Source organism: Apis cerana, linkage group LG4 (genome assembly GCF_029169275.1).
Source record: "Apis cerana isolate GH-2021 linkage group LG4, AcerK_1.0, whole genome shotgun sequence".
Classification (NCBI taxonomy): domain Eukaryota; kingdom Metazoa; phylum Arthropoda; class Insecta; order Hymenoptera; family Apidae; genus Apis; species Apis cerana.
This window is the reverse complement of record NC_083855.1, coordinates 7,935,972-7,963,759: the sequence shown is the minus strand read 5'-3', so window position 1 is coordinate 7,963,759 and position 27,788 is coordinate 7,935,972. Positions and strand designations below refer to the sequence as shown.

Here is a 27,788-nt window from a genome sequence, read left to right as displayed (position 1 = left end):
GGCACTGTAGAAGAGCATCTTCTCTACCAGAACCAGAAGCCTAATTCTTTCCAAAAAGCTTTTAGATATTTTACTGAACACGTGTTCCTTCTGGTATTTTTCATTCCATAAATGTTTATCAAAGAAAGCCTTACAAGATACTTAAGAATCTTCAATCTTGATTATTATAGAAGCAATTTAATATCGTATTTATTGTTTATGTTATGTTATTTATTGTTTTTTCTATAATCGTTAAAATCATAAAATATCAAATGACTTAATTATATATTTTAATTACTATTTTAATTTTTAATTATTATGTTTATTATTTTATGAAGGTTATCATTAAAATATGTCAAAATTGTGCGCAATTTCTTGAAAAATTTGATACTTATGTATATATCTATTTATTTCTCGATAATTTTTTGCACACAACCCACTAAAGCACAATGACACAATGGATTTATAAAAGATGAAGATAGTAATAAGTCAAGAGAGTATGATATCTTTCTCATTGTTAAATATGAAACTCTATTAGACCATTTTATTAACACGTGTACGTGATTATATCTAGTAAAAGAACTTGTTTTATACGACAAATTAATCTTCAATTTACTATAATTTTTATAATTTATAATTTAAAATTTTACAATGCAATTTTAAATAAAATAATAATTATTTATGTTATTTTACAGAAATTTACTAATTATTTTATAAAAGCAAATGATTAATTTATCATTTAAAATTATTAAAATAAAATAGAAAAAGAAAATCTGAAAAATAAAAGCAAGATTTTTATTTATGAAAATAAATAATAAGATCATAAGAAAATTTCTCTATTCAGGTTTGTCCCATAAAATATTAAAATATATATATATATATAATGCATGTCAATAAAATCTCAGATAAACCGTAATAAAAATGAGATTACCTGAAGAAAGGTATTTTACCCTTTTCTCTTCCAGTATAACAACAAATTCGAAAGTACGAGACACGAGCATTCAAGTGTCCAGATGTGACACGATATTTCTGGTCACCACATGGCCTAGGTTCTAGAATAATACACTTCCGAAAGCAATCAGTTTTTTCCATGGTAGCTCTCTTCACTGTGAAAAGTATTTCCTATTTAGAATAGCATGTCCCTTGAAAAATCTCAAGATGATTTCATAAGGGTAAGCAGATGTGCATTACGGTGCTGTATTACTATTTCCGTTTCCGCTCTTTTCGTCGGTCCTTACCACGTGCCTCGAAATGCAGGCATTTGAATGACTTTTCTCTATTAATAACAAAAAAAATTTGATCATCTTTTTACTATGCTATATGTTATTGATACAATAATTTTTTTCTTACTAATTTTATAATATATATAATTTTTTATATATATTATTATTTTTTAATATATTCATTGTGCTGTTGTAATATTTTATATAAAGAGAAAAATAATATTAATATTTCTTTGAATATCTAATGAGAATTTTTGGAATTTATTTTATAAATTTATTTTTTTCATAACTTGAGTTAATACTAATAATATGAGTTAATACTAATAATAATTTTAATTTAAAATTGTAATTATTCATTTGCATTTCAACATTTCAATATTTTGAGAAACAGGTTTAAACAATAGTTTCTTTTATTTAATATTCTTAAATACATTTTCTCGTTATATTTGAAATTTTTGAAGTATGTATTGTATTGATTTCATCTTAATTACTTTTCTCATTATGGGAGAAACTTCGGTAATAAAATTTGGGAATTTCCCTTTATGTACTCTAGGTATATAGGTATATTCTAGGATAGGATAAGGAACTATTGTACAAATCTTTTTTAATCTGAATGTAAAATCATATTCAGTAGACAAAAAAGTTATACAGTTATTGTAGTTTTTAATAATTTTTATTTTAATGTATTTGTCTACTTTTATATATCTTTTATGTGTTTATTTATTATATTATCATATTTATAGAAACTAAACTTATTTTATTCTTTTAAAATTTAATTACGATATTTTGAAATATTTACGCGATAAAACAAAAATATATATAAAATATTTATGTGACATATAAAAACATAAAAATTAATTCATTTCTTTATTATTTCTGTTTATATATTTTCGCTTAAACTTATTTGACTCGTAATAATTTACATTCTTTTTTTAAATTTACAAATTTACAAACTTTGTTGATAAAATAAACGATCGAAAAATTTTAATCAGTTCTATTTTGTGTTTAGATGTTGTTCCGATTTGCTATTAGCGTGATAGAATGTATAAAGAGATATTTGATATTTTTATTTCATAGACAAGAACATTGCATAAGGATAGAGAAGACATATTATTATTTTTGATTATACGGTTCTTAATACCTATTACTACTACTTCCTACTACTTTATAAACTATATATTAAAAATTAATTAATAATTATTTGTTTATTGAAAAATTGTATAGTTTTAAATTTACATTTTAAAGCTAGAAATTAAATTAGATTCACATGAAATAAAAGTCTTTAATGTATATACATATTTTATTTTATTGATGACTTTTTCTTTTTAATACAGGAATCGGAATGCAGTGCAAAATTTGAATGGTACACAAATGTCACATGTACCTGCCAATCGAACTCTCAGCAACCCACAATTCCTTCAAATGCATACGATGTTCAAAACTTTTCTCCTAGTCATAGTGAGTATAAATAGGAAATAATTATTTTTTAATAATATAAAAATACTTTTTATATATACATTTAATATGGAATTAATAAAATTAATTCAAGGAGATTGATAAAATAACAGAATCATAGAGGAAGTAAATTAAAAAAAAGGGTAGATAAAATTAAATTTGCTAACACTTTGTTTTTAATACTTGGTACGAATTGTAAAATGTAAATGATAATAATAATAAAAATATTATTAAATGTTATTCATCTGTTTTAGTTGGTATCGTGGCAGTCATTGTATTGAGTGTTATTGCTTTAATAATAGCACTATTTTATTTTCGAAATCCAGATAAAAGAATGTGTTTGCGCTTATGTATCAATCCATTTTCTTCAAGAAGAGGCAATAGTCGTGTCCAATATTGCAGAGTATGTTTTATATAGAAATTATATTTTTTTTCCATTTCATTTGAACATATATCTTGTTCAGAAATTTAATTATTTCTTAATAATTTATTTTCTTAAAAAATTTATTATTTATATCCTTGATATATCTATATCCTTGATATATTTCTTAGTATTTCAAATTTTTCCTTTTCATATTCATGTATTTGATACACTTCTAATTTACATAATTATTGTATGAGGAAAATTGTTTAAAAAACTTAAATGTTCGAACATATGTATTATATTATTAGAGTACACTATTGCTTGAAAAATACTTATATGTTATTTAGAATAATTTTTATTTATAAAATCTACTCAATCATTATTATTCAAATGTTATCAATAATTATTATCGTTAAAAAATTTTAATTGAATTATAAAATTAAAATTAATAATTATTATGTATTTTAGGTTGATACTACGGAAGAAGCTCGTCTTCTGCTCGATGTTGATGCCACGCAGTGTCAAACTGATAGCGATGATGATCTTTTGAATGCATAGTCATTTGTTGTTGTCTTTTATATATCTATTTTATCTAAGTTCAAAATATACGAATAATATTTTTATTTGTTTGTCAAATACTGAAAATTTTGCAAATATATTTTTCTGCTTTATTCATAGAGATATCATAAAAAAATGATAACTTTTGTGCTTTATGCGATTAATGATTATGCAAGTAAAATCAAACTTCATATCAATTTTATTATATGAGGCTATGTTATTTTCTATTTATTTAGAATAATTTTACATTCTTAAAAATAATATATAATGATTTTAAAGATTTCATTATTTTATCGTTAATAATTTTGATTTTTGTGAAAAAAAGAAACAAATTAGAGCTTATGTTACTTATGTAAAAATTAACTATATATTTTATTTCTATTTATAAATACAAACGATTTATTTCTTTATGTAATACGAATATTGTTTTCAAAAACAATTATAATATTTGATAAATTTGAATAATTTAAATTGAATGATTTAAAAATATTAAAATTAGCAATTAAAAGAATATAAAAATATATTTGTAATACATTCGTTTATTTGAAAAATTTAATATTTTTTTTTTCTTTTATGATAAAAATTTCATGGAATATTTTTATTTATCATTATTTTGACATATAGTTATGTTTTTAATTACGGATAACTTTTATGCAAATAGAAAGTAATTTTCTTTAATATTACTTATATCTTATTAAAATACGAAACTTAATACATAAAATCTATTTTGACGATTCTCTAATAAAATTAATATATTTTGTTATAATAAAAAACATTCCAATATATTTTTGTGTTAAAAAAATTAAAAAACAAAGAACATTGTATATTTATAGTGCCAAGTCATTGTTTAAAAGTGTTTAACTTTCAAAGAAAAAATTTCTAAAAGTGACCAAAGAAATTAATTCCTAACGACGAATTTAGATTATTATATTTAATATAACCCAATGTTATATTATATACATTTAATAAAATTTTAAATAATCGAAATAATTCTAATATCGCGATTTCTTGTTAAAAGCAATATTTTGCTTGTGATTTATGTGATATTTGTATTGTAATCGATAATATTAGCAAAAATACTTTTTTGTAATTTATCATTCAAACAAATATTTGATAAATATATTTTTGCGAAAATCTAGATGTAATAAGCAAATATGTAATATGTTAATTGGTGAATTGATTTAAACTATGCATTATTTAGATGTATTAATACAAAAATATATAATTATAGAGGGATATTTAATCTATATATTAAATAAATTAATGATGTGTCAAAAAATTATTGTTTTAATCCTTTTTCCCTAATATAAAATAGATATTATTATTTAAAACATTGAATTTTTATTATTTCAAATTATGCTATATTATCTTTTTAATTTAAGAAGAATAAATTATTTTAATAATTTAATGAATTAATCGTTCCAAAAATTTTTTTCTTCATTTTTATACATATATGTATATACATTTATTATAATAATTGAATAGGTAATAACGTCCACGGCATTTTATCTTGGTATTTTCCTCGATAATTATTTTGTCCGTGATTTTTCTCAATACTTTTCAGTTGACGCATAGATAATTTTTCTACGAAAACTTACCTTATAGCTTCTAAATATCGTGCTGCATTGATTCGATTTGCTTATTCTTCGATTCTCTTTGATACCTAGATTTCAAAAAAATCCTGTATGCATAAATCAAAGATGTATTGTTGTGTTTGACACATACCTTCTGTAAATCGTAATAATATATTGGAAGCAACATAAATTGCAATCTATATTTTGATAAAACATTAATTTTTCATTAATATAATAGTACGTATTCAATTAACACCGACTTTTATTATTACCACTATTATATTATTATTATGATTTATAATTGACAGACAGGAATTATAAAGTCATAAACTGTTATACAGTGTTTCCGTCCTTTTTGTCTTTTTTTTTTTTTTTTTTCATTATAACTATTGTAATCTTCTCGTTAATTGACAATCGTGAAATATTCATAGAAATAATGATTTTTTCACGTGAAACTGTGTCGTTTGTAATTTACAATTTTTTTTTCTTTCATACGGAATCGAACATTAAAAATAAATATTAATAATTATCATTTACACGTGTTTATCAAATTTAAAGGTCAAGAGATCTGTGTCAAATATATTATAAAGAACAACGTAGTCGGTGCTACTTAAAGATTACTCTTCGTACGAAGGTAAATCGAAAGTATGAGATATGATAATAAATTTTCCTATTATAGAATAACTATACAATTGTAACTGAACCGTGCGATTTTCATATTTTTATAAAAAATTTAATAAAAAACATTTCCATTTACAATATAAATAATCATTTTTTGCATGGCTATAAGAATTATCGATTTTGTTTAAAAATACTTTTATGTCACTCTATATAAAATAAATTTTAATTATAATTCTATTTTAAAATGGTGATTTTCAAATCATATATAATGTAATTTTTCTTTCTATTGCTATTTATAAAGATAGAATAATGTAATAATAGTAGATAATAGATAAGATAATCAATCAACTATTCAAACTAACAAGGAAATTCGATATTCAACACTTTTAAAATATTAAAGTAAAAGGTTCATATTTCCCAGAATTATCCTATCTAAATATTCTTTTCAATTTTAAAATAAACGGTTTCCATACTTTCAATCTACTTCGAACAAGAAATTGTTTTCCTTCAGTTACCACCGCAGTTTACACCGCATCTTGTATTATCAATTACACAATTGAACAAATATAAAAATGGAACAAAGGATAGGGGGAGAGGGTGGCGCGTTCACGCAGAAAATCGTCTTACAGAAAAACGGAGAACAATGAGATGGAATTTGTAAAAAAGTCACAATCAAAAAAAGTCGACAAGTAATGTGTACATTAATTTATGTAATATTCCACTCTTTCCGTAATATACACGCCAAGACAAGATTGAAACCAAAAACCTCGCCCACCTCGCGGATATAAATTAACGCGTGCAAGTCGAGCACGTCTGAAACAATACAATCAGGAAAGAAACATAAGGATCGTAAACTCGGTAACAATTCTCGTTTTTTTTTTTTTTTTTCGGTATACCACACCAGCGTGCGCGTGATACATCGACAATGTATGTACAATGTATGTTACACAACGGATCTCTATTATTCGATCACACACAACATGTGTCCTTTCGAGCTTACAACGGTAATACAGGCGTGTGTACGATTTGGAACATGGGGAAGAAGAAGAAAAAAAAAAAAAAAAAAAAAGAAAACGAAACACATTATATACTCGTAATGAAAATAATAATCATTCCTAAAAACGTGTCATCATCCGATCCCCGGTGTGATTACAATACGCTCTCGCTCTTTCGTTCGAAATCGATGGAAAATAATTTACGGAACCGCGTCTTCGGCAAAATCTATATTCTACAAATACAATGTAAACGGAGGAAGGTATTGTATTCGTCTGTTTGTATACGTGTACATGTATGTTATCTGTGTATATCGTTTTCTCAATTCGCATCGAATTCTGATAGTTGACAAAAAAATAGATCGCACAGATATACTTCCATATTGATTCCATATATGCGTGTATGTGTACGTGTGTGTGTGTGTGTGTGTATGTGCGCTCCTCTTATGTATACGTGTTTCGTGTGTATGTATCTGTATAAGTGTACACGTGTGTCGAAAGGACAGGAAAACGAATTCAGTCGTAACAGCTAGCATTTTTTTTTTTTTGTTTTCCATAGCACATACATTCATTATACGTAGATTGTTCATAGCTTAATGTGTGGTTCCTCTATCCTCTTTTTTTTCTTTTTTTTTTTTTTTGGTTTATAGCAACGGCGAATACACTAGAGCTTTATTTTTTTTTTTTTCCTTTTTTTTTTTGGTCAGATCAACAAATGTAATCGCGATTCCAATCTGCCGCCGATACGTCGTTCGTGCTCGCGCGCCGGATGCCGAGCACGAACGACTGAGCCCATGTATCGTTGGCAGGTTGTTGGGATCCATTTCGTTCGAAACGGGAGGCCAAGATCCAATCATCCGGGAAATGGCCGGTCTCCCGTTGAAGGGAAAATTTTGCTTCTGCTCTGGCGAAATGTTTCTTTTTTTTTTTTTCTTTTTTCCCGCGCGATCGGATACCTCGTTTGAGAAGACACTCGGGGGGAGAGGGAGGGGGAGGGGGAGGAGGAGGAGGAGAAGGAGGAGGAAGGAAAGATTCTACAAAGTAGCTAAGAGATGTAGGAGCGTATTTCTACAAGCGTCTCGTCTCGTAAAACGCAAAAATTAAAAGACCCTCGCGCACATCTTCTACTCCTATTTGACACGTTTCCATACATTTTTTTTTTACGACGGTTCGCGCGCGAAACGCATCGTCGAATTTCGGTCGATCGGAACGCACGCGACACGTTTTTTTATTCTCCTCTTTTCTTTCTATTTTTTTTTTCTTTGTTTCCCCCTTTCTTTTTCCTGTTTCGTTTCCCCCAAAAAATCGGTATAACTCCTAAACAGGGACGATCGTTCATCTAGAATGTCCGGCATGTAACAAACAGCACCTGGTTTCTATTCTTTCTCCGACGCTCAGAATAACGATTTGTTTGTTTTGTTTATCTTGTTTTTTTCTTTTTTTTTTTTTTGTCTTTTTTTTCTTATTGTTACCATTTTTACTCCTACATTTACAGTATTATGTACAACTGTTTGGCACCGGAATTGTCTCTTAATCGAATTGATGCCAACTAAGGGTCCAATATGAACACGATCCACGACGTACGTATTAATCGGAACGATGCGTGCGATCACTTCGTTCCCGAACGAATCAGCCGCTCTTCAAAAATCACTTTCTCTCTTCGTGTATACGAATCGTTGCCGAAAATCACCGACGATTCCTATAGACGGTCTTCCCGATCCTATATATGTGCCTCGCGTTTTCCTTTTTTTTTTCTTCTTCCTCTTCCTCTTCTTCTTCTTCTTCGCCACCAGAGAATCAACCCTGCATATCGAGAGGTGTCCAAACAGCGTTGAAAGTGTTAGCACGTTAGAAGTTTCTTTTTTTTTTTTGGCATAGTTTAGAAATGTACATGTGTGTCCATCTTTGCTTATCGCAACCACGTTTCAGTGGAATGTAGTGTTTGCCTACCCCTGTGGCTCCGGTAAAATTGATTCTTTCGATTGGACAGAGAACATTTTTGCCAGAGCCTCGAAGTGAGAACGTTGCCAAGTCGCCACCGACCTTCCTTCTCTTTCATTTTGCCGACGAATTTTTCGTGATATTTTTATGAAATAATTTGTTGCAAGCACGAATCCCATCAAGTGGGATTCAAGATCGTGTGAGATCGTCATCGAGACGAGTTGGCAAAACGTTCAACCGCCAATTTAAACCCTACCGGAAACGCGTCACATTTAACTATTTTTTCTTTTATTTTTCTTTATTCCGGATTAATTTTCTTTTGCTTTCCACGCTCTCTTTTCCATCCTCCTCGTTCATCATTCATCCCTCTTTCTACTCTCTCTTCTCCCTCTTTTCGATTTTATTTTATTATCTCGTTTATTCTATAATATGAAATAACTGACTGCCACTGGTATTTGTTTCTTTTTGTTTGTTTTTTTTTTTTTTTTCTTATAAATTCCAGACTGCCCAGCAGTCAGACGCACAACAGTTATCACAACTTAAAACTGTAATACTAATACATTACTCTTTTGTAAATATATTAATATTTATAATCATAAATATTTTATATATATATATATATATATTTATATTTTTTTTTAATATATATATATTATATTAATAGATAACAACTGATCTTGTATGTATTCGATATTCGTGATTACGGGATTCGTATCATGATACTTACTGTAAATTAGTAAAATACCAATACGAAATGTCATGTACAATTACGTTTTTTCACTTCTTTCGATCGCATTTCCGAGACTAAATAACGAACTATACAACGTAAATGCGCAAATATGGCTGTCAAGCGAATTAAACGGGGGAGAAAGTTGTTTCAATACTGCTGCTGTTCTTGGTAACGTGATTTTTAATTATCCTATCATGTATAACACTCCTTTCACTCTTTCTGATTCGCTTCATTTTTCTCTTTCTCTCCCTCTCTTTCTTTCTTTTTCCCTTACATACGCAACATACATAAAATCTCTCTCTCTCTCTCTCTCTCGTTCATGCATTCGTTCGTTCTTCTCTCTTAACTCTCCTCTCTCTTTTGTTTTATCGTTTTACTAAAAAAATATCGATCAAAGCTACGTACAATGCTACAATTAATGATTATTAACATTTAAAAATGAGATCTAGTTGTTTTCATCCTAGCAACTCGGAAAAAGGACATTAAAGATTACTTGACTTTATAATGATGTGTCCACATAGACGAGCGTATGTCCTGGTTGTCCTTTTTTTTTCTTTTTCTTTCTTTTTTTCTTTCCTCCATTCCTGGATTCTTTAGCGGTCACGGAGAGAGCTTCGTGTGTGGTAAGTAAAATCGTCAGGTTCGCACTTTTCTTCTTTATTATTTCCTAAAGGAGCTCCCGCTTGCGTTTTTTTTTTTTTTAATTCATCAAAGAGAATTGTACTCACTTGTGTGTGTATATCAGTGTACAGTTATGGTATATTATTCGTGTGTATGATCCTTCTCTTTCTCGCCCCTTTGTTTTTTCTTTTTTTTCCTGTTCTTTGTGCTTACTAGAAATAATAAGTTCGTACAGCGCGTGACCGTGGTCAGACAGACGAATTTCGAGGCCGATTTCGTTTGTTGCGTGTCGTGCTACAACCGTGCCACTTATGCGTGCAAATACGTGATAATACTCGTGTCGTGACATCCATCCGCTTGCACGGGACTCTATATTCGGACACTCAGAAGAGTTCAGGCTCCGGATCGTTCGAGGCTGCTGCCTGAAGCGCCAGCTGCATGCTGGACTCTGTGTTACGCCGTTTCATTTTACCCTTGGTCTTCTTCAGCATCGTGGCCTAAGAAGGGACAGGATCACAAGGAGCGCGCACAAAGGAGCAAATACAGATTGCAATGTCAATGCCAAGTGACCAAAGTGAAACGACACGCGGATCGGTTAACACAGCCAGAACACTCGCCAAGGATAACACAGAGAGAGAGAAAAATAAATAAATTGCATTGATCGAATATTAGAAGTATGCAGAAACAAGAACTTTAAATTTAAAATGATCAAACGATATTGCTTGGAATCATTGGAAAAAGTTCTCGAAGTTAAAGGGTTTTAAATGAGATGACAAATCGTGTTCCAAATCGATCGCGTCCGAGTATTGCCGAACTGACCCGATGTCCAGTTCTCGGTGACGAATGTGCGTCGAATCGGATCCTGAAACTAGTACGAGAACACGAGTCCGATCCTGCACGAATTTTTCCGAGCTCATCGTTTCTGCACACTTCTAGCGAATACGATAGAATTCTATTTATCTGGATCCATAGAGGGATGAAAATAACCTTCGTATCTACAATTTTTTTTTGACATAGTATAATTTTCATTCAATAATTAAAACGAAGTTAATCATTTTCAAACCGCCAATACGCGATTTAATGCAATAGATAATCGAAAGTTGATCGTTTACTGATAAACAATATTTTCAAAAATATAAACAATTTCTTATGATCTATTCTAAATTTCCACAAACGAAATTCAGATAAATAGATTTTCCACGACAAGAATGAAACGAAGGATCGATTAACTCTCAAAGGATCGATGCTATTCTCTGGATATTGGACTTTTGAAATCATGAAATAGAATTTATATGAATTTTAGTAGTGACAATTTCAAAATTCGTTAAATACAACAAAAATAAAAATTTGAAAATCTTTTGAAGATTATTTAATTATCTCGAATATTAAGAAATAAGATCCTTCGAGAATTAATCTCCGAAGCTGGAAAACACCATTTGAGAAAATAGGCATAATAATTGAACCATTTAGTGTTGTGAAAACGTAGGTTTTATAAAATTATCAGAATATGTATATTTATATTTTCTTTTCATTTTGTTTCAAAATACAGAATGATTGTCACTGCTTATTATACAATATTTGCAAAATATTGACAAAAATTTCTCGAACCTTCAATTTTTCACAACACTGTTTTTACGACAAGCTTGAATTGCGCTGAGCATTTAGACATGATCATAACATGATAAATTCTCGGACAAAAATTTAAAATTTAATTTAATATCAAATCTTTGCTTCAATATTTTTAAAATAAATCTTTCTTAAAAATTATCATCTCGATCGTAAAAACGATATTAATATTTAGCATGCGTTTAAAACGTGTTTAAAAAAATTATGTAAAACTTTTTCAACTTTTTTGGAGGGGAAAAAACAAAGAAAATCATTAAAAATATTAAATTATTCAAAAAAGGAAACTGGAAAACGATAAGCTTAGGGTTAGCACTTTATCGAATATAATCCAAAATTAAACATTCAAATAATCTTACAATCGTATTAACATCTCGCAAATGTGTCTTCGTCGAGACTCGAAGACCTTGGAAGAACCGGATCTTCCTCGAAACCAGAAAGCCTTGATTGTTGTCCAAAAATTTATCGATCATTCATATACATCGACAATATTGGCACAGAGAGCTACATGCGGCGGAAACATCGAATGGAATTTTACTACACAGGGGGGAGTACATGTACGTGTACGTGTAAGTATGTATGTATGTGCGCGTATGTGTGTGTATGCGTTCTCTCTCGTATCGATCGCACCGAAACTCCCCTGTACCGTAACGAATATCACGATACGAGGTGGAGCCTAGGCGGGAATCGAATGCAATTTCGTGTCTGATTCGATCGATTTTTTTCATTTTTTTTTTTTTTTATAGGAGCGCGGAAACTGCGGCTTCTAGCTTTTGTTGCTACACTCGTCCGTGCTCTTGCCCCCCACCCCATTAGCGGGTGGAATCGAAGGTTCGGTATTCCGACGCTTGATCTTATTTTTCTTCAACATGGTTGCCTGGAGCGAACAAAGGAACAAGGAGACATTAGTTTTGTGTGCGATTAAGGGAGGGGGATGCATGCGCCGATCGGACACCAGCGGTTGGATCACGCTCTTACGGTGTCTGCGTAGAGCGCTCATGGCAAGTTAGATCTAGCAAATAGTGCAAGTAAAGATGCAAGAAGTCCTGCGGGAAATCAACGTGCGACGACAAAGAGATAGGTAACCTCATCGTACTATGCGAAATTCAACAGAGTGGATTCCTTTATTTTTTTTTTTTTTAAATAGATAGTATAGTCAATATCGTGGAAAGCTGGTAAAAAATCTAATAATATCGAAGAGTATGATCTTTCGTAGTAGTAATTCGTTCAAATAAATTCACATTCCTTTATTTCTTTTTCAATTTTGCAAGACTCGACGATTACTTGACACGTAATTTTAATTATATCGAGTAATCTTTTAATTTATAACAATTTGAAATGTTAAAAAAATGTTGAGATAAGTGGAACAAGATAGATTTGAACTTTGAGGAAATGTTATGGCTTTGTAATATATATGTATATTTGAAGAGTGAACAAATAATTTATAGTTTTATATTCACGATAAAAAGTGATTATTATTTCTCGTGTAGGTGTTTCTAAATGTCAAATCATAAAAAATAGAAATGTATGAATTGTATTCTCTAAATTGAAAGATATATATTTTATTTATATGTCTGTGTGAATCGGTAAAAGCAAAATATGTTTGAAAACATACTTTTTACGAAAAGAATCGTGTAAGAAAATGGAAACCCTTTTTTTTTTTTTTCAATTAAATCCACTCTGTTCGTCCATTTCGATAGAATTATGGGGCTATTTTGAATATCTGTGAGAAGATTACCGTCAGTGCCGACTTCAAAACTACGATATCCCCCGGACTCTGGATCCATGGTTCTCCGTCTACTTGTACTGGTATGTCGGAGTACAAATGAATTTTTATATGTCCACCCTATGGAAATATTTGACAATATGTGTATATTTTTTAATTTACATTATTTATTATTATTAAATTCTATAATTTCAAGATGAAATAGACGAACAGAAACTTACCTGTGCTATCCTCATCGCTGTACGGAGACCAGATTGAATTTGTCCGAGATGCATAACACCCGTGACTCCGACCACCTCCAACATCCCATCCCCGTGATTCGGTGTTTGAAAGTGGTCTTCCTTGACATCTGGTCCCCAGGGATTTGCCCCAGAACCCCAACTAAATTATCGAAAAAACAAAATTCGAATCAAGAAATTCGCAACTACGATTTAATATCGTACTAACTACCTTAAAATGTTTAGAATAATTATTCCTTCGACTTGAGGTAATTCGACGAGTCTCCCGTCCACTTCCAGTCGTATTTCTTTGTGCAAATCTTTGCACGGTTTCCGTTTCACCATTTTTCGTAAACCCATGGTCACATACACCCCTTTGTTACGCAATCTGCTTTTAAATTTGTTCGGATTTTCTTCTCTGGCGTTGTGAAAGTCTAAACAAAGATCGGCATCGAGACCAATACCGAAGTAATTGTTCATCACCAATATTTGCGTATTGTCTTCGCTAGGTGCACCCGCTCCTGTTGACATTTATTACAGTTGCAAATCAATCCTTCGTCATTCAATTAAAACTCGTCATCGATCATTAACCAACGTACCTCCCGCGTTAGTGGACGATTGCTTGTCCTCTTTCTCCTCCGTGTGGCACACCACTGTCCACCTGTCCAACATGGACTTCTCCGCGTCGATCACGTCTCGAAGCAAGTTGAGGGGATCTTCGTCGCCTGTGTAACCGGAACCCCAGCACAGGACACGGGCAAGATCGTTTCCCGTGCCGAGGGGAACAATGGCGCAAGCAGGCGAGGAACACTCGCTATCCTGGCCCACGTTATCCAAACACTGCAACACCCATCCTATTGTCCCGTCGCCACCGCAAACCAAGATTTTATAGTCCTTTATGTGACGGAAAACGTAGAGACTGTAATGTAACGTTGTATACATGTATCACATGAATCGAGCATGACGAAATACGTATGTTATAATTTTTTACACACCCAGGAAGTGGGCCTCCATTGTCGAGATCGAACACCTGATACGGATTCAAAAGTTTCCGAAAGCTGGAGATCAATTGAAGCCCTTGGCAACCGCCAGATTTCACGTTCACGAAGACGAGTAAAGGTTGCACACCTGGAGGCACCATGCTCGGCTCGATACTTGGCAACAGCATAACTGTACAATCAAGAAATATGGAAATGGCATGTGACATCTCGTCAAGTGAAATAATCGGAGGATTGTTGTTTAATGTACCTAAAAGATGTTTGTCCTCGTATTTTGATTCCCTTAACGTGTACAACGCTGTAACAGCCTTGTTCGAGTCCTCGTAAATGATCACCATCGAGCCGTACTCGTAGTATATTGGACCGATAGATGAGAATTTGTTTTCTGCAAATATTCACCAGTTATTCCATTGCCAATCGATTTTCTGTGATTTTTATTATAATCACCTTTGCCTAAGAATTCGGTCAACATGTTTTCGTAACTCCTTTCGGAGAGATTTGGTGGCAAATTTCCCACGAACAAAGCTAAATTGGGTCCATGGGGATCCTGTTTAAGCTGAAGGTAAAATCGCATCAATTCCATTTGCCTGATCGAATCTTTGCCGAGCTGCTTCACGATTTCCCACGGCTTCTCGTCGCGGCACAAAACCCTTTCGGTGACTGGGGAAATTCGATATTTATTTTTTACTATATCGTTGTAATATAGAGGAGGAAGTATGTTCCTACTCGAATTGTGAGGGAATTAAAAAGGAATTTACCACCATGATCCAGAAGAATCTCGCTGCATCTGTAATCTTCCGATTTAAAATTTTGCAAACCGAACTTTTGAAGCGCTTCCTCGATCAAATCCGCGATCGTTGTCGCCTCTGTGACAGGTACTATACAGAACGACTCTGACACCTGTAATTTGCCCGGATAGACGCGTACCTCTCCGCTTTCGCTATCCCTGCAATTGCGAAATCAAAATTTCCTTCCCCGATCTCTGTTCTGATTATATCGATAAACGTTATTAAAAGTTTGGATTGGAACTTACTTGAACCGCAAGAAGACAGCCGGACGTTTGCCCTCTTTTCGATTCAAGTTCAGAACCGGATTTGGATCGCATAATTCGGTTTCATCCGTGGCGTACACGTCGGTGAGGTAAAAGTTGCCTGAATTGACAAATAAATTTTAATACAATTTAAACGATAAAATTTTCGCAAACAATGGAAAGATATTGATACCAAAGTTAAATTTCAAACAACAATTTCAAAATCGAATATTAATTATATGATCTTTCTGCGTGGATCGTAATATTACGATTCGAACAGCATAAAATTCAAATTTATTTACTTCGAATGTATTTTTAACCGTTTGTTCAACAATTATAGATCAAATGTATTCAAACGCGTTTAATTAAAAAAAGCAAAATATATATATATATATATGTATTTCTAACTACTGTTCACAGTTTAAAATTAATGGAATTCCATCTTGCTTTAATTGAGTTCGCATAGTGAGAGAGAGAGAGACACGTAGCATGAAACGAAGAACAATTCCATTGATACAAAACTATTCAGTATGCAGTTGTCAGTTTGATCTTTACGTAGGAGTAAAATATAATGGTCAACTGTTTTGTTACTGTGGGCGTATAGATACATCCGACAGATTGAGTTCACGTAAATGCTATTGACGAAATGCTATACGTATGCGTGCAAATTTATTTCTAAAAAGATAAGCCTTCCTTAGCGTTTCAATCCTTGCCTTGCTCGTTTATTCACCCAATCACCCAAATCTAAATAACAATAAAAAGAAAAGAAAAGAACAATGATTACAAAACTCCAAATCCAAATTCACCAAGATACCAAGATCTTTGTTGGGGAAACGAATACTCCTTATTAACCTGCATTTCTAAAATTCAATGCAACGAATCACACGTACTAGGATCTTTCGTGATGTGAAACGCGCGAAGCGCCGACGTCAGGACCTGTTCAGTGGTGGCTTGCCGGGGCACCGTGATCACGCGAAATATCCGTCTTCTCAGGGAATTGTTGCCGTCGTACACCTTGATCATCTCTGCGGAAAACGAGATCGATGAACAGATCGAGCATGGATAGTCAGCCGCACGAAATATATTGAAATACCTTCGTCACCTCTTTCTTTATCTTCTTTCTCCTTCGGTGAACGCGGATCACGACCGTGCGCGCTACCCGGTCCTGGTTCGCCATTGTCACGATACCTTGCATCCCCGCTGCTGAACTCTTCCGATATGCTTCGTGCTGGAAAACAAACCGTGAATCGTTCTTGTAGTTCTCAGGATCGATCTTCGCCCGAGGGAATTATATATATATATATATATATGTGTGTATGTGTGTGTAATAGCCATCGTGTACAGCGTGTTGCTTAATATATACGTATGTAGATATACAAGGTGTAAGATAAATGCATCGTATTGTTTCTTACTACCATTAAAAAAAAAAGGAAGAAAAAAGATGCAAGATATATGTATGTATATATGTATATATATTATGATACTTGCTTGGCAATCATTACTCAGATAACATTAATGGTGTAATAATGGTAGGAAAGCATCTATAGAGAATGGCTATGACACTTTCACAAGTTGGGGTTGGTTGGTTCAAAGTTGTTTTTTTTACGTTCAGGGGATTCGTAAGTACGGAGATATGATGAGTGGATCAAACGTGTCATCCGGATCGGATCGATTCGCACCGGATGTGATATATACTAGGGTAATATACTGGTATTATTGAAGCGCTAGTATACGGAACTAAATCAATTTGATATCGACACATAGTGGTTTTTGGATTATGTAATATCGGTTAAGATTAACAATGTGAGATATTCTGAAACTTTGGTGCATATAATTTTCCTTCGAAACGTGTATTATAATTATTATCGTATATTTGTCAGTAAAGTAATTAAATAATTCTTCGAATATTTTAAATAAAAATTCTTCAAACTTCTTCTAAAATATTTTCCAAATATTGATCAATGTTAATTAGATAGCAAAATAAAGAAATCGAGATATTTATCCACGTATTTATTACACAATTAATATTTAAATTAGAAGATTAATCGTATTACTAAAGTTATATTATTATGCACTAAATATTTCAGACGCTTCTACGAGATATACCGTTCGGTGAGATAATACTACCAATGAGATCGTACATACCGTACATGATATATGTCGTAAGGTCGTAAGAGAAGGAAGATAGTGATAAAAAGGACTACGAGGTGTTACATATACTGCGCTACAACGTTACGTAATGTTCGTACTTAAATAATTTTCTTTCGCTTAAAAAATTCGAAGTATAATAAAGTGACACCTCTTACCATCGGGCGCGATGGGTTTGCAGAACACACATGATAGGAAGATTTATTTTCACAGTAGCATTCTTGCAACTTCATTTTCACCGCATTGTGGTGTGACAAGCGTCACGGTAACTCATCATAGCATCCAGCGGCCTGAGTGTGACAGTACATGCACCGAGAAGCAACACATACACACATGCTATAAACGTAAAATGTTATAACGAAATAACAAACATTCATAGAGAGAGAGAGAGAGAGACGATCAACATGAGGTGCGATTTTTCTCTTTAATTCTTATAAAAGAATTGCGTTCCTGTTCCTCCCGCTGAAATGTAAATCGATCGACACGGGATCTTATGTATCGAAGATAGTATTTCTATTAAAACGTTTTTAAAACGTTTATTGAAATACTTATCAAGGGAGGATTAATTTTAAAGAAATTCCTTTTTTAAACTTTGTAAAGCACATTTTGTTGGTTTTATCGTTATTTTCCTTTATTTTTACAAGTTATTGTTCCGGTAGAGGTAGGTAGGATAGTAGATAGTATTGATTAATAAGCTGAGTGAAAATTATGTCTTAGAAGGGTGGGGTTAATTTTGAGTTGTTTAATTTTACTCTGTATTGATCCGTAAAATGGAATTAAAGTTGACAGAGTTGTATCCATAATGATAAATCGTGCTCGAATATTTTTAGTCAGCTTATTCTCCATTCGGTATTCTGACGAGCAAATTTCTAATCTATCCATTGAATATGTTCTAATATATGTATATTCCTTAAAAAATCAACATTTTAGTCAAACAACATGTTTTTATTAATATTTGCACGCCAGAGAAAAGAGATTTTTTTTTTTAAAGATAAACACGAAGATTTATTCACTTTAAAATATTGATTAATAGTATAAATAAATAATGTTGTCCATGAAAAAATCTTGAGGGAGAAAAAAAAAACGATGAAATAAAAATTTTGAAGATTTTATTTTTTGCAAGATTAAATGGATTATAGAGATATTACAGTAATTGACTATTACTATTCTTTTAAATATTGAAAAAACATTCATCTATGGCGTCATCCCAATTTACAATACTTATGAAATAAATTTTTTCTTTTTATAATGACGTAAGACGAACGAATTGAAACACATGATATCTAATAATGTTTACTATATGTATAAATAATTCATTATAGTTTGGTATGATTTATAAGGGAATGTTCTTACGTCATTTTAAACATAACAAGTTCATACAGTAAAAGCAAGCGCATTTTTTTTGCAGTGCCTCGAATTAGTACTTTAAACAAGGTTTTAAAAAAAGCAGCATTATAAAAAAATATATATATCGTAAAGTAAAAACCATGTTGTTAACCTCTTCGGTACTGCATTGATAAAAATTGGCACGCGAAAGTTTTATAAAAATCGTGTGAAAATTAAAAGCAATACTACAAATAAAAATTTCGAAAAAGATATTGAAAGTTCTATCAAAATAAAGATTCGAGATAAATTTCAATAAATCATACTTTTACGCATTATATTATGTCGAGAGAGAAAGAGAGAGCAGTCTCTTTCGATCATTAAACGAGCGACGTTGTTTATCATTTAAACTTGATACAACCGGACCTTGAAAAAATTCGGATCGCGTGAACTAAAGGTTTAAAGCGATTCTCGAACTATCGACACGTTAACGAGGAAAAAGGTCAGATGCAAACCTAAGATGCAAAGCGTCGAAATTAAAGTAAAGAGCACATTTACCTTTTTTTTTTTTTTTTTTAAAAAAAACAAAAATGTCAAATAACATGATATTAAACGTTCAGTTTCCTTTCATCAAGAAGATTTAAAATCGACGTAGAAATTTTATATTAAAACTATACTCAAAGAGATTCTTTCGTAAGAGATTGACCCGTAAAATTATATTTCAATTTCGCTTTAGTTTTAAAACGAATAATAATAATAAAAGATGAAAAAGAAAAAAAAAAGAAAAGAAAAAAAAAATGCTTCAACACAATCTTTCTGCGTCACATTTATATATCCCAGTTTCGCTAGATCTGAACATAGACATAGCTTAAATATACATTCGATATAACTTCTACGTTTTCCATACTATTTTCGTAGAATGTCAGATTATTCAGCTGAAATAACATCTTTTTAGCTCCATGAATGAAACAAAAATCACATCTCGATCTTCTGCTAGTACCGAAAAGGCGAACGTAAAAAAAAGTTAAAAATGAAAACACTTCGCAACAACTTTTCTATTTTCTATTTTCTTTTTCGACCAACGAGGAGTCCAGGAAAAAGAACGGAAAAATAAATAAATAGACAGACGCGAAGGCGAAAAGAGAAAAAGTTAAGAAGCGAGATATAGAGGAAAGAGAAAGAAAGAAAGAAAGAAAGAAAGAAAGAGAGAGAGAGAGAGACAGAAAGAAAGAGTTATCGAAAAGAAGTGTAGAAAGAGAAGAAAAATACGATTAAGAGAAAAATTAAGCTGAAATGTATACAAAGAACAGTTAATCGCTAAGGCAAATTCGATTTTCGCCCGGTTTCCGACTTCGCGCTAACATCTCAACATCGATTATGCTCACACAGATGAATGTCAGATGATGGATAATATTCTAGATACCTCGAACATAAGGAGGGGAAGCATGACATTTTCCATGGCAGCTACGTGGCAAAACTAGTGAAAGGCGCCTCAAAGCTTCGGCTAGACGGCCTGCAGCCCCAATTTGTTCACTCTCAGCGAAATCGAATTGCTCTCCGATGTTATCTTCAAATAGAAGCAAACGGTAGACCGAGTTTTTTTATACGGTTACCATTACACAAGTCTCTGATCTCTATACAATTTCTTTTTTCTTTTCTTTTCTTTTTTTTTTTTTTTCTCTTTCGACCTCTTGGATACAAAAACACATGGATAGTGGTTTTGCCTGGTGACTGCGATTTAATCGTGCATAATTGATATTCAACGTTTCTCGACTAATATTGATATAAATTATGTAGTTTCATTAATGCAAATTGATATAATTTCAGAAATATTGTAATTAACTTGTTTTTTTTAAATAATTTCTACTTTCTTTGTACGTGATTCTCAACACACTTGCATCCTTTTGCACAATTGATTTAAATTGTAAATAATATCGTTGGAATATCAAATTAATTTAATTATAATAATTTTAGAAAGGAATTTTCTTACCTTTTTTTACGGAAAAATTTTTCATTTGTTTTAGATTAAACAATAGCAAAGCGCTATTGCAATCTTTGTTGAATATAAAAATATTTAATTACTATATATTTCATTCGAAATGTGCATTCTATAGTTATAAATATATATTTATGAATCAGTGTTTCGTTATAAAAAAAATATATCAATTCGTTATGCCCCTTTTGATTTGACTTTTAATCAAATAATCGACAAACGTGAAATTGGCATGTCAACATTTAAATCGCAAACACTCAGCGTGGCGCGTTACAGAGCACCATAAATTGTATTTTAATCGCCATTATTTACTACTTTATTGCTATTTTATACACACAATACTCGTTGCAAATATTTCTCTAAAAGAAGCATAAAAAAAAAAGAAATTAAATCATATATATATATATAAAATAAATTTTTAGCTCTGCGTTCGATATGTAATTGATAAATTCTTATCTATCTAATTCTAATTTCACTGATGAAGCTATATCGTTATTTATTTACACATTTATATATATTTCCTCGTTCATTAAATCTTAAAGAACATTATCAGAAGAAACGTTTCTAAAACTTTATTTTCATATGTTAAATGTTCAACGATATTAGCAATCGGTGTAACTGTATTTGTAAAGCCACGTGAATCGATGTAATAATCGTAAATGTCATTACGTCTATTGAAAGCACATTGAGAATAGCGATTAATAACAGCGACAGCCACAGAAGCTATAATGTTTCTAATATAATATATCTAGTTACTTTGATCGCAAAACTTGTTTCGAATATAATCAATATCGAAAATTGTACTTTCTTTTGTAATAATAAAAAAAATATATCACGATTATTAAACATGGTATGTGTAATATAATGTATAAATGAAGTTCTCAATATTTTGATACTTACATTATACAATTTTTATAAATAATATGCATTATCGTCAAAATAATATATATATCTCTTTTACTGATCCGAAGTAAAAATACGAACAATTTATAAAACTGTACTTGATGCGTACTTCTCATAAATATTTTGACACTTGTTAATTTCCAGTTTATGGCAATCGATAAATCAACAACAATTTGTGTCGTTCTTATATACTTTGATGTATAAAATAAATCTCCTATTCCTAAAATTAATAATTTCTATACATCTTTTTCGAATAAAAATATCTTCTTGAAGAATTGTCGATAGAAATTTTTTACGGATTTTCAAAAAAATAAATAAATAAAAAATAAAAATATTCTATCAATTTCAGTGAATTCGAATATTCATTATCTATTGTTAATTGTATTTTTTTAAAACTTGCTCGACTAATTTGAAATCTCCGATGTTTCCACGTTCTTTCGCGCGTAACAAACGGAACGACCAACAAACACCGAATCCCGTCTAAATATTTGCTCTAAGTAACCTCCGCGAACTTTCGAATCGTGGTATTTCAAATTTCGCGAATCATTTATCGTGAGAGGCTGAGAGTGCGAGAAACTGGAAGACAGCTGTGGTAAATAGTTGTACAAAAGACACGTATAACGTTTACGTTTAGAAGAGAGAAAAGAAAACAAAAAAAAGAAAAAAAAGAAAAACAATAATTTTCAATACGAAATAACAATCTAGCAGGATTTTCTTATAAAAAAGATTTTCGAGTAAAAAAAAAAGAAAAAAAAAGAAAATGAGAAAACAAGAAGGAAAGAAACACAAGATAGAAGACCCGTGACAGAAACAAGTTCGAGTGTTAAAAACACGAATGGGGGATTGTTGTTCTATCCAACAGATCGAACATCGCATGCTTCGAAGGAAAGAAAACACGTATATGTGTATATAATATATTATAAAATTCAGAGAGTGGTACAGATAGTAGTAAATATTTTTATACACGCGTATATCAATGAGTGAATACTAAGTATCATGCAAAAGATTTTTTTCTAATCAACGATATATAATATATATAGATATTATTTTATAGTCAAAAGTCAAATACGAGTAATGAAAATTATCTTATATTAATTTACTATAATTCTTCCCCTTCTTGTTTTTATAAGATAATAAACATTATCATATACAATTATAAATTTACATATCATTAATTATACCATTCATTACATTTATATATCATACAGAATTTTAAATAAAAATTTTGTAAAAATTTTGATAAATATATTTTTCGAGTTAAAATTATATATATATATTGTAAAATAGATGTATATAAATAGATACACACACAATCTTATATATGAGACACGTGTACGTGTAAATTATTTCTGTTTAAAAGAAACATAGGAAAGAGAATACACGACAGTGAACAAAGAAATTTCTATTTTTGAACAGGAAAAACGTGTAATCTATTCTATCTGGACGTAAATATATTATCCTGATTAAAATGTAACGTTGCTACGAGTATCATCGTTATTGTGTACCAACAATGAGTACAATGTGATCTTTGCATGACAGTGTTCTTTTCTTTAAATGGTGCATCAAGTATTGACACTATGACATTTTATAGGAACTCGATAAAACGTGTGCTCGATGTATCGTGAAGATTGATCGACCATGAAATTCGTAACACTCTAATTGAGCCATTATTTGTTATCTGAGTGTAATATACTAATATCATCAATACCATAGAACGTAACGACAATTTAAAATTGAGATATATTCACGATTTGAATTTTCTAAGATCTATCTTTTACTTTAAAAAATAAATAAATAAAATCGAATCAGGTATCTTCGTTTTATAATAATTTTGTTTTCTTATTTTTTTTTTTTTTCACTTTTTATAAGAAAATACACACAAAAAGATATCCTTCTCTCGCTATTTTAAAGTTCCCAACTAATTTTTTCCCTTGCGACTCTTCGTTTCTTTTTTTGTTTTTACATTATACACATATACGATCGATCGTCTAATAATAAAATTTCGAATAGATCGGCACAATATCGATAAGATATAATATGTGTATATATATATATGTATGTATATATAGACATATTTACAATACACGTATACGTGAACATAATTTCATTCCACTACTTCCGTCTATTATCCGGTCACGTGTTACACATCCTCTAATCGATATTTGAAACGTATATTTTGTACAATATAGACACTTACGGCAGGAATACTCACGCGCCAGGGCTTCTTTTCGACGTACTTGTACACCGATGATGGCCTCCATGGGAACTTCCGTACGTGGAATGCTGACTGCATGTGGTGGTAAGTAGATTGGTTCCAAGTTCCCAAAGGTGCATTCTTGCGGGATATTTTTATAACAGTAAGAGTGCAACTGTAATCAAAAATTTATGAGGTAAGATACATTGAAATTTATAATATACAATGTATTAAATAATCGATTTTTAAAATAAAATAATCATTAAAAAAACATTTCGTTTCAATGATAAAAATTTGCGCATTTATTTATCCTTCTATTTATCGATTCTATTCTTCTCTCTGATACACAAGATAAGCATATTTTTTTTAATACACAAAAAATAATTTGCCCATCCTTGAACAAACGAGTACTTCATATAGAGGCTCTGCGCTCATTATTTTAACGAGAGCACTTCGAACAAGTTTCTTCGATTTCGGAACAATCGATGTTATTTTTAATTAAAACAATTAAGCATCGTTCAACGATTTCCAAACAATTTCAACTTTTTCATCTCCGCTTCGAAAGGAGGAATAACTACGTTAATTTCAACTTCAGAAATAAAAGAAATATACGCACACACATATACATTATTCTCATTTACGTAGAAATATAAGATCCGTCTGAAACTTTTAAATTGATGGAGGCTCGAAATGACAAAAAAAAAAAAAAAAGAAATACAAAAGTTTAGAAAAGAGGAGGGGAAACATTTACCGTCATGCCGCACCACTCGCAACGAAACCCGGAAAGGCACTCGGCAGAAAAACAATTTTTCTTGCAGACAGCGCATTTCGAACTGCTGGGAAGATTGCCTTCTCGCCAGTGATGAGTGTGGTTTACCTGCGCCAAGTCCTTCCCAGGTAGATACGTGGCGTTCTCCTTGCAATCTGCCACGGCAAAATCCTGGCACTCCGTGTGCGCGAAGTATTCGCATACTGAAAAATTATAAAAATTTATCAATTTATCATCACAATCGTGGCGACGATATACGATACGATACGAGGGAAAAAGAATGCAAATTTACTCCTTCAGTAGTTGAATTTATAGAACGGAAGACACGATGGAAGACACGTCTATGCTAGTAGAAAATATTACTACGTTATCGATAAAGAATAAGAAAAGAAACTTACTTTCACAATGTATGGATAGATTATCATCGAGCCGTTTACGACAGACGTTGCAGAATTTTCTTCTATGATGTACCTGTTCGGACCAGCAGTGTGCAACTGGATTCTGTGTGCAACAGAACAAAACCTCTTTCATTTCTCATTTTTTTTTCTCTCTCTCTCTTTTTCGGTCACACAGAAACGCATTATATTCGATGAAAAAGAAACCGCGCGAACGAAAATATCCCCCCTTCACGACTTTCTTCCTTCCTTTCCTTTGGAAAGTAATTATCGGGGGAAAAAAGAAATTAAAAGAAAAAAGTAAAGTAGAGTGATTCTAGAACGCAAGTAGTAACGACGATCGACCTCGACTGTTTTTATTCGAACTACTATTTTTTTTACGGAAGAAAAGAAGGAGGAAGAGGGAGTTGGCATTAAAAATAAAGTCTGTCTAAAATATCGGTAGCCGTGTCGCTAATGCAGAAACTGTGATGTTCGAACGAAGTTCATCCTCGGGAGAACTTTGGACGCAGCCATGATACCGTGCAACCATGAGTATTCTCAGCGGCGTGTAAATATAGGTCGCGGAGGGAAGAATTCGCTTCGTCTCTGGTCACACGAAAGAGAGTAAGAACAGAAACCGAGGGTATTCTTACCTTAATGAGGCTTGCCGCGATGCTGGAGCAGGGAGAGACGACGGCCTTGAGACAGCGGTCGTGCACCACGAAGTTGCAAACTGCAACGAAATAAAAAAAAAACAAGGGAGAAATTGAGATTTGTAATTTAATAGTGTGCAGGTTAAGTTAAGAACGAGCCACGATTTTCTTTTACTCTTATTTTTTTTTTTTTTTTTTTAGTTTTCTTATCTGGGATAAAGAAAAGAGGGAGAACTCTTCTCTTGGAAAAAATTCCAAATGGATCGATAAAATGTTTTTCGTCAACATTAGACAAATGTTTCGTTTATAACTTGTAACTTTTTTGAATTCTTTTTTTTTTTTTGAATTTAAGCTATTGTTATAATTGTAGAGAGGTATTCATCAAATTGCCAGGGGACATTACAATGTCAAAATAGGAGAAGATTGAAGTGAAATGAAACTGTGACATTTTGGTGATATTTTGAAAACCGAAAATACGCACAATGGATAGACAAAATAAACGTCACCAATTTACAGTGGCTAATGTAAAACAAATAATTAAAGTTTACTAGAATTTAAATCATTGGGTGACTGCCAATACATTTGATACATTTTGAACAAATACCATTCAATAACCTCTACGTATGCCTGTATTGTTTCAAATATAGTTTTATTACGTACTGTTGGAAACAAGATATTTCTAGCTGTTATGTAAAAGTGCAAAGAATAATTTCTCATCAATTAAAAATCTAATTGTACAAAATAAAATAATTTCATTGATTTGGATAGAAATTATTGTCGTAGAGTATCGTTTTTTAATTTCACGTGAAATAATCAGAAGCAAAATTTCAACGAGATGGATTTAACCTATTGATGAAATCTAAGTCTGGCTCATCGCCCACACGACGAGGTTGATATCCATTACATAATCTGGCGGAGACAAATTTTCGAGCATTGGAAATAAAACATTGATAATAATAGATTTTAATCGATTTGATTAATTAATTTATCCTAGTAATAGATCCTGGTGCGATAATCTAAAATCGAAATCCACCCAAATTTATCCACGAAGATAAAAAAAAAAATATTCAATTTTTATAGAGATATTAGAAATAGAAAAAATAGAAAGAGCGAATATTAAGAATTATTCGAAGATTAAGTGGGAAGAGATTGAATAAAGAAAATCATTGAACAAAATTTATACAGCGTTCATTAATTTAGCTGCAGCGTAAAGAACATCTCATTTTGAACCCTTGAATCAGAGCGTGAAATTCTGCAACACTTTTAAACCTAAGCGGGGACTAAGCGGGTAAATATATTAAGCAGTTAAATGTCGATGAACAAAATTTCCAGGGCGTCGCATAAAAGCAATGGTTAATTATTACTCGATTAATTTTCTAACTAGTTTTTGCGTCAAGCTAGAAATATTTAATAAAAAATATTAAAGTATTAATTTTAAAATCGGATGTATTATGCAAATAAAAAAAATGGGGAAAAAATTCCCAATAAATATGGGAAATAATAAATATTGATTAATGATCAATAAATCACGTATGCGATATAATTATGATTTAATTCCCTATTTCTTCCCTATTTTTCTCTTTTCTTTTTCTAATAACATTTTAGAACGAGGAAAAATTCGAAATTAATTTATGTTATTACCGTTACAACGAATAAATATTTTATAAATCAAAATTTCATTGATCAAAATCTTGGATTTTATATTAAATTTATCGTCGGTTTTACTTTACTGTTATTTCTGACGCGATATCGATTTATTGACTCTTAACATGTTA

General features: G+C 31.3%; 2 protein-coding genes across 17 annotated transcripts in view; one reads left to right on the top strand and one right to left on the bottom strand.

Annotated features, from left to right (window-relative positions):
• LOC107995661 (cation-independent mannose-6-phosphate receptor) overlaps positions 1-6,853 on the top strand; it is a 24,887-nt gene extending 18,034 nt beyond the window's left edge. Inside the window, exons 14-16 of the mRNA XM_017053309.3 lie at positions 2,537-2,660; positions 2,912-3,060; positions 3,490-6,853. Coding sequence (XP_016908798.1) covers positions 2,537-2,660; positions 2,912-3,060; positions 3,490-3,579 — 363 coding nt within the window. The 3' untranslated portion in view covers positions 3,580-6,853. The remainder of the gene's footprint in view (positions 1-2,536; positions 2,661-2,911; positions 3,061-3,489) is intronic.
• LOC107995651 (diacylglycerol kinase theta) overlaps positions 6,465-27,788 on the bottom strand; it is a 26,183-nt gene continuing 4,859 nt past the window's right edge. Inside the window, exons 2-18 of one of the 16 annotated variants that reach the window (XM_017053288.3) lie at positions 26,014-26,093; positions 25,382-25,484; positions 24,966-25,186; positions 24,218-24,389; positions 20,548-20,691; positions 16,747-16,881; positions 16,544-16,678; positions 15,657-15,774; positions 15,382-15,569; positions 15,071-15,283; positions 14,874-15,008; positions 14,621-14,795; positions 14,225-14,544; positions 13,858-14,146; positions 13,629-13,788; positions 13,420-13,527; positions 6,465-12,558 (exon numbers count right to left, since the gene is read on the bottom strand). In XM_017053288.3, the coding sequence (XP_016908777.1) occupies positions 12,448-12,558; positions 13,420-13,527; positions 13,629-13,788; positions 13,858-14,146; positions 14,225-14,544; positions 14,621-14,795; positions 14,874-15,008; positions 15,071-15,283; positions 15,382-15,569; positions 15,657-15,774; positions 16,544-16,678; positions 16,747-16,881; positions 20,548-20,691; positions 24,218-24,389; positions 24,966-25,186; positions 25,382-25,484; positions 26,014-26,093 (2,807 nt within the window). In that variant the 3' untranslated portion in view covers positions 6,465-12,447. The remainder of the gene's footprint in view (positions 12,559-13,419; positions 13,528-13,628; positions 13,789-13,857; positions 14,147-14,224; positions 14,545-14,620; positions 14,796-14,873; positions 15,009-15,070; positions 15,284-15,381; positions 15,570-15,656; positions 15,775-16,543; positions 16,679-16,746; positions 16,882-20,547; positions 20,692-24,217; positions 24,390-24,965; positions 25,187-25,381; positions 25,485-26,013; positions 26,094-27,788) is intronic. The other 15 variants (XM_017053287.3, XM_028665656.2, XM_062073943.1 and 12 more) reach the window with 15 other exon arrangements.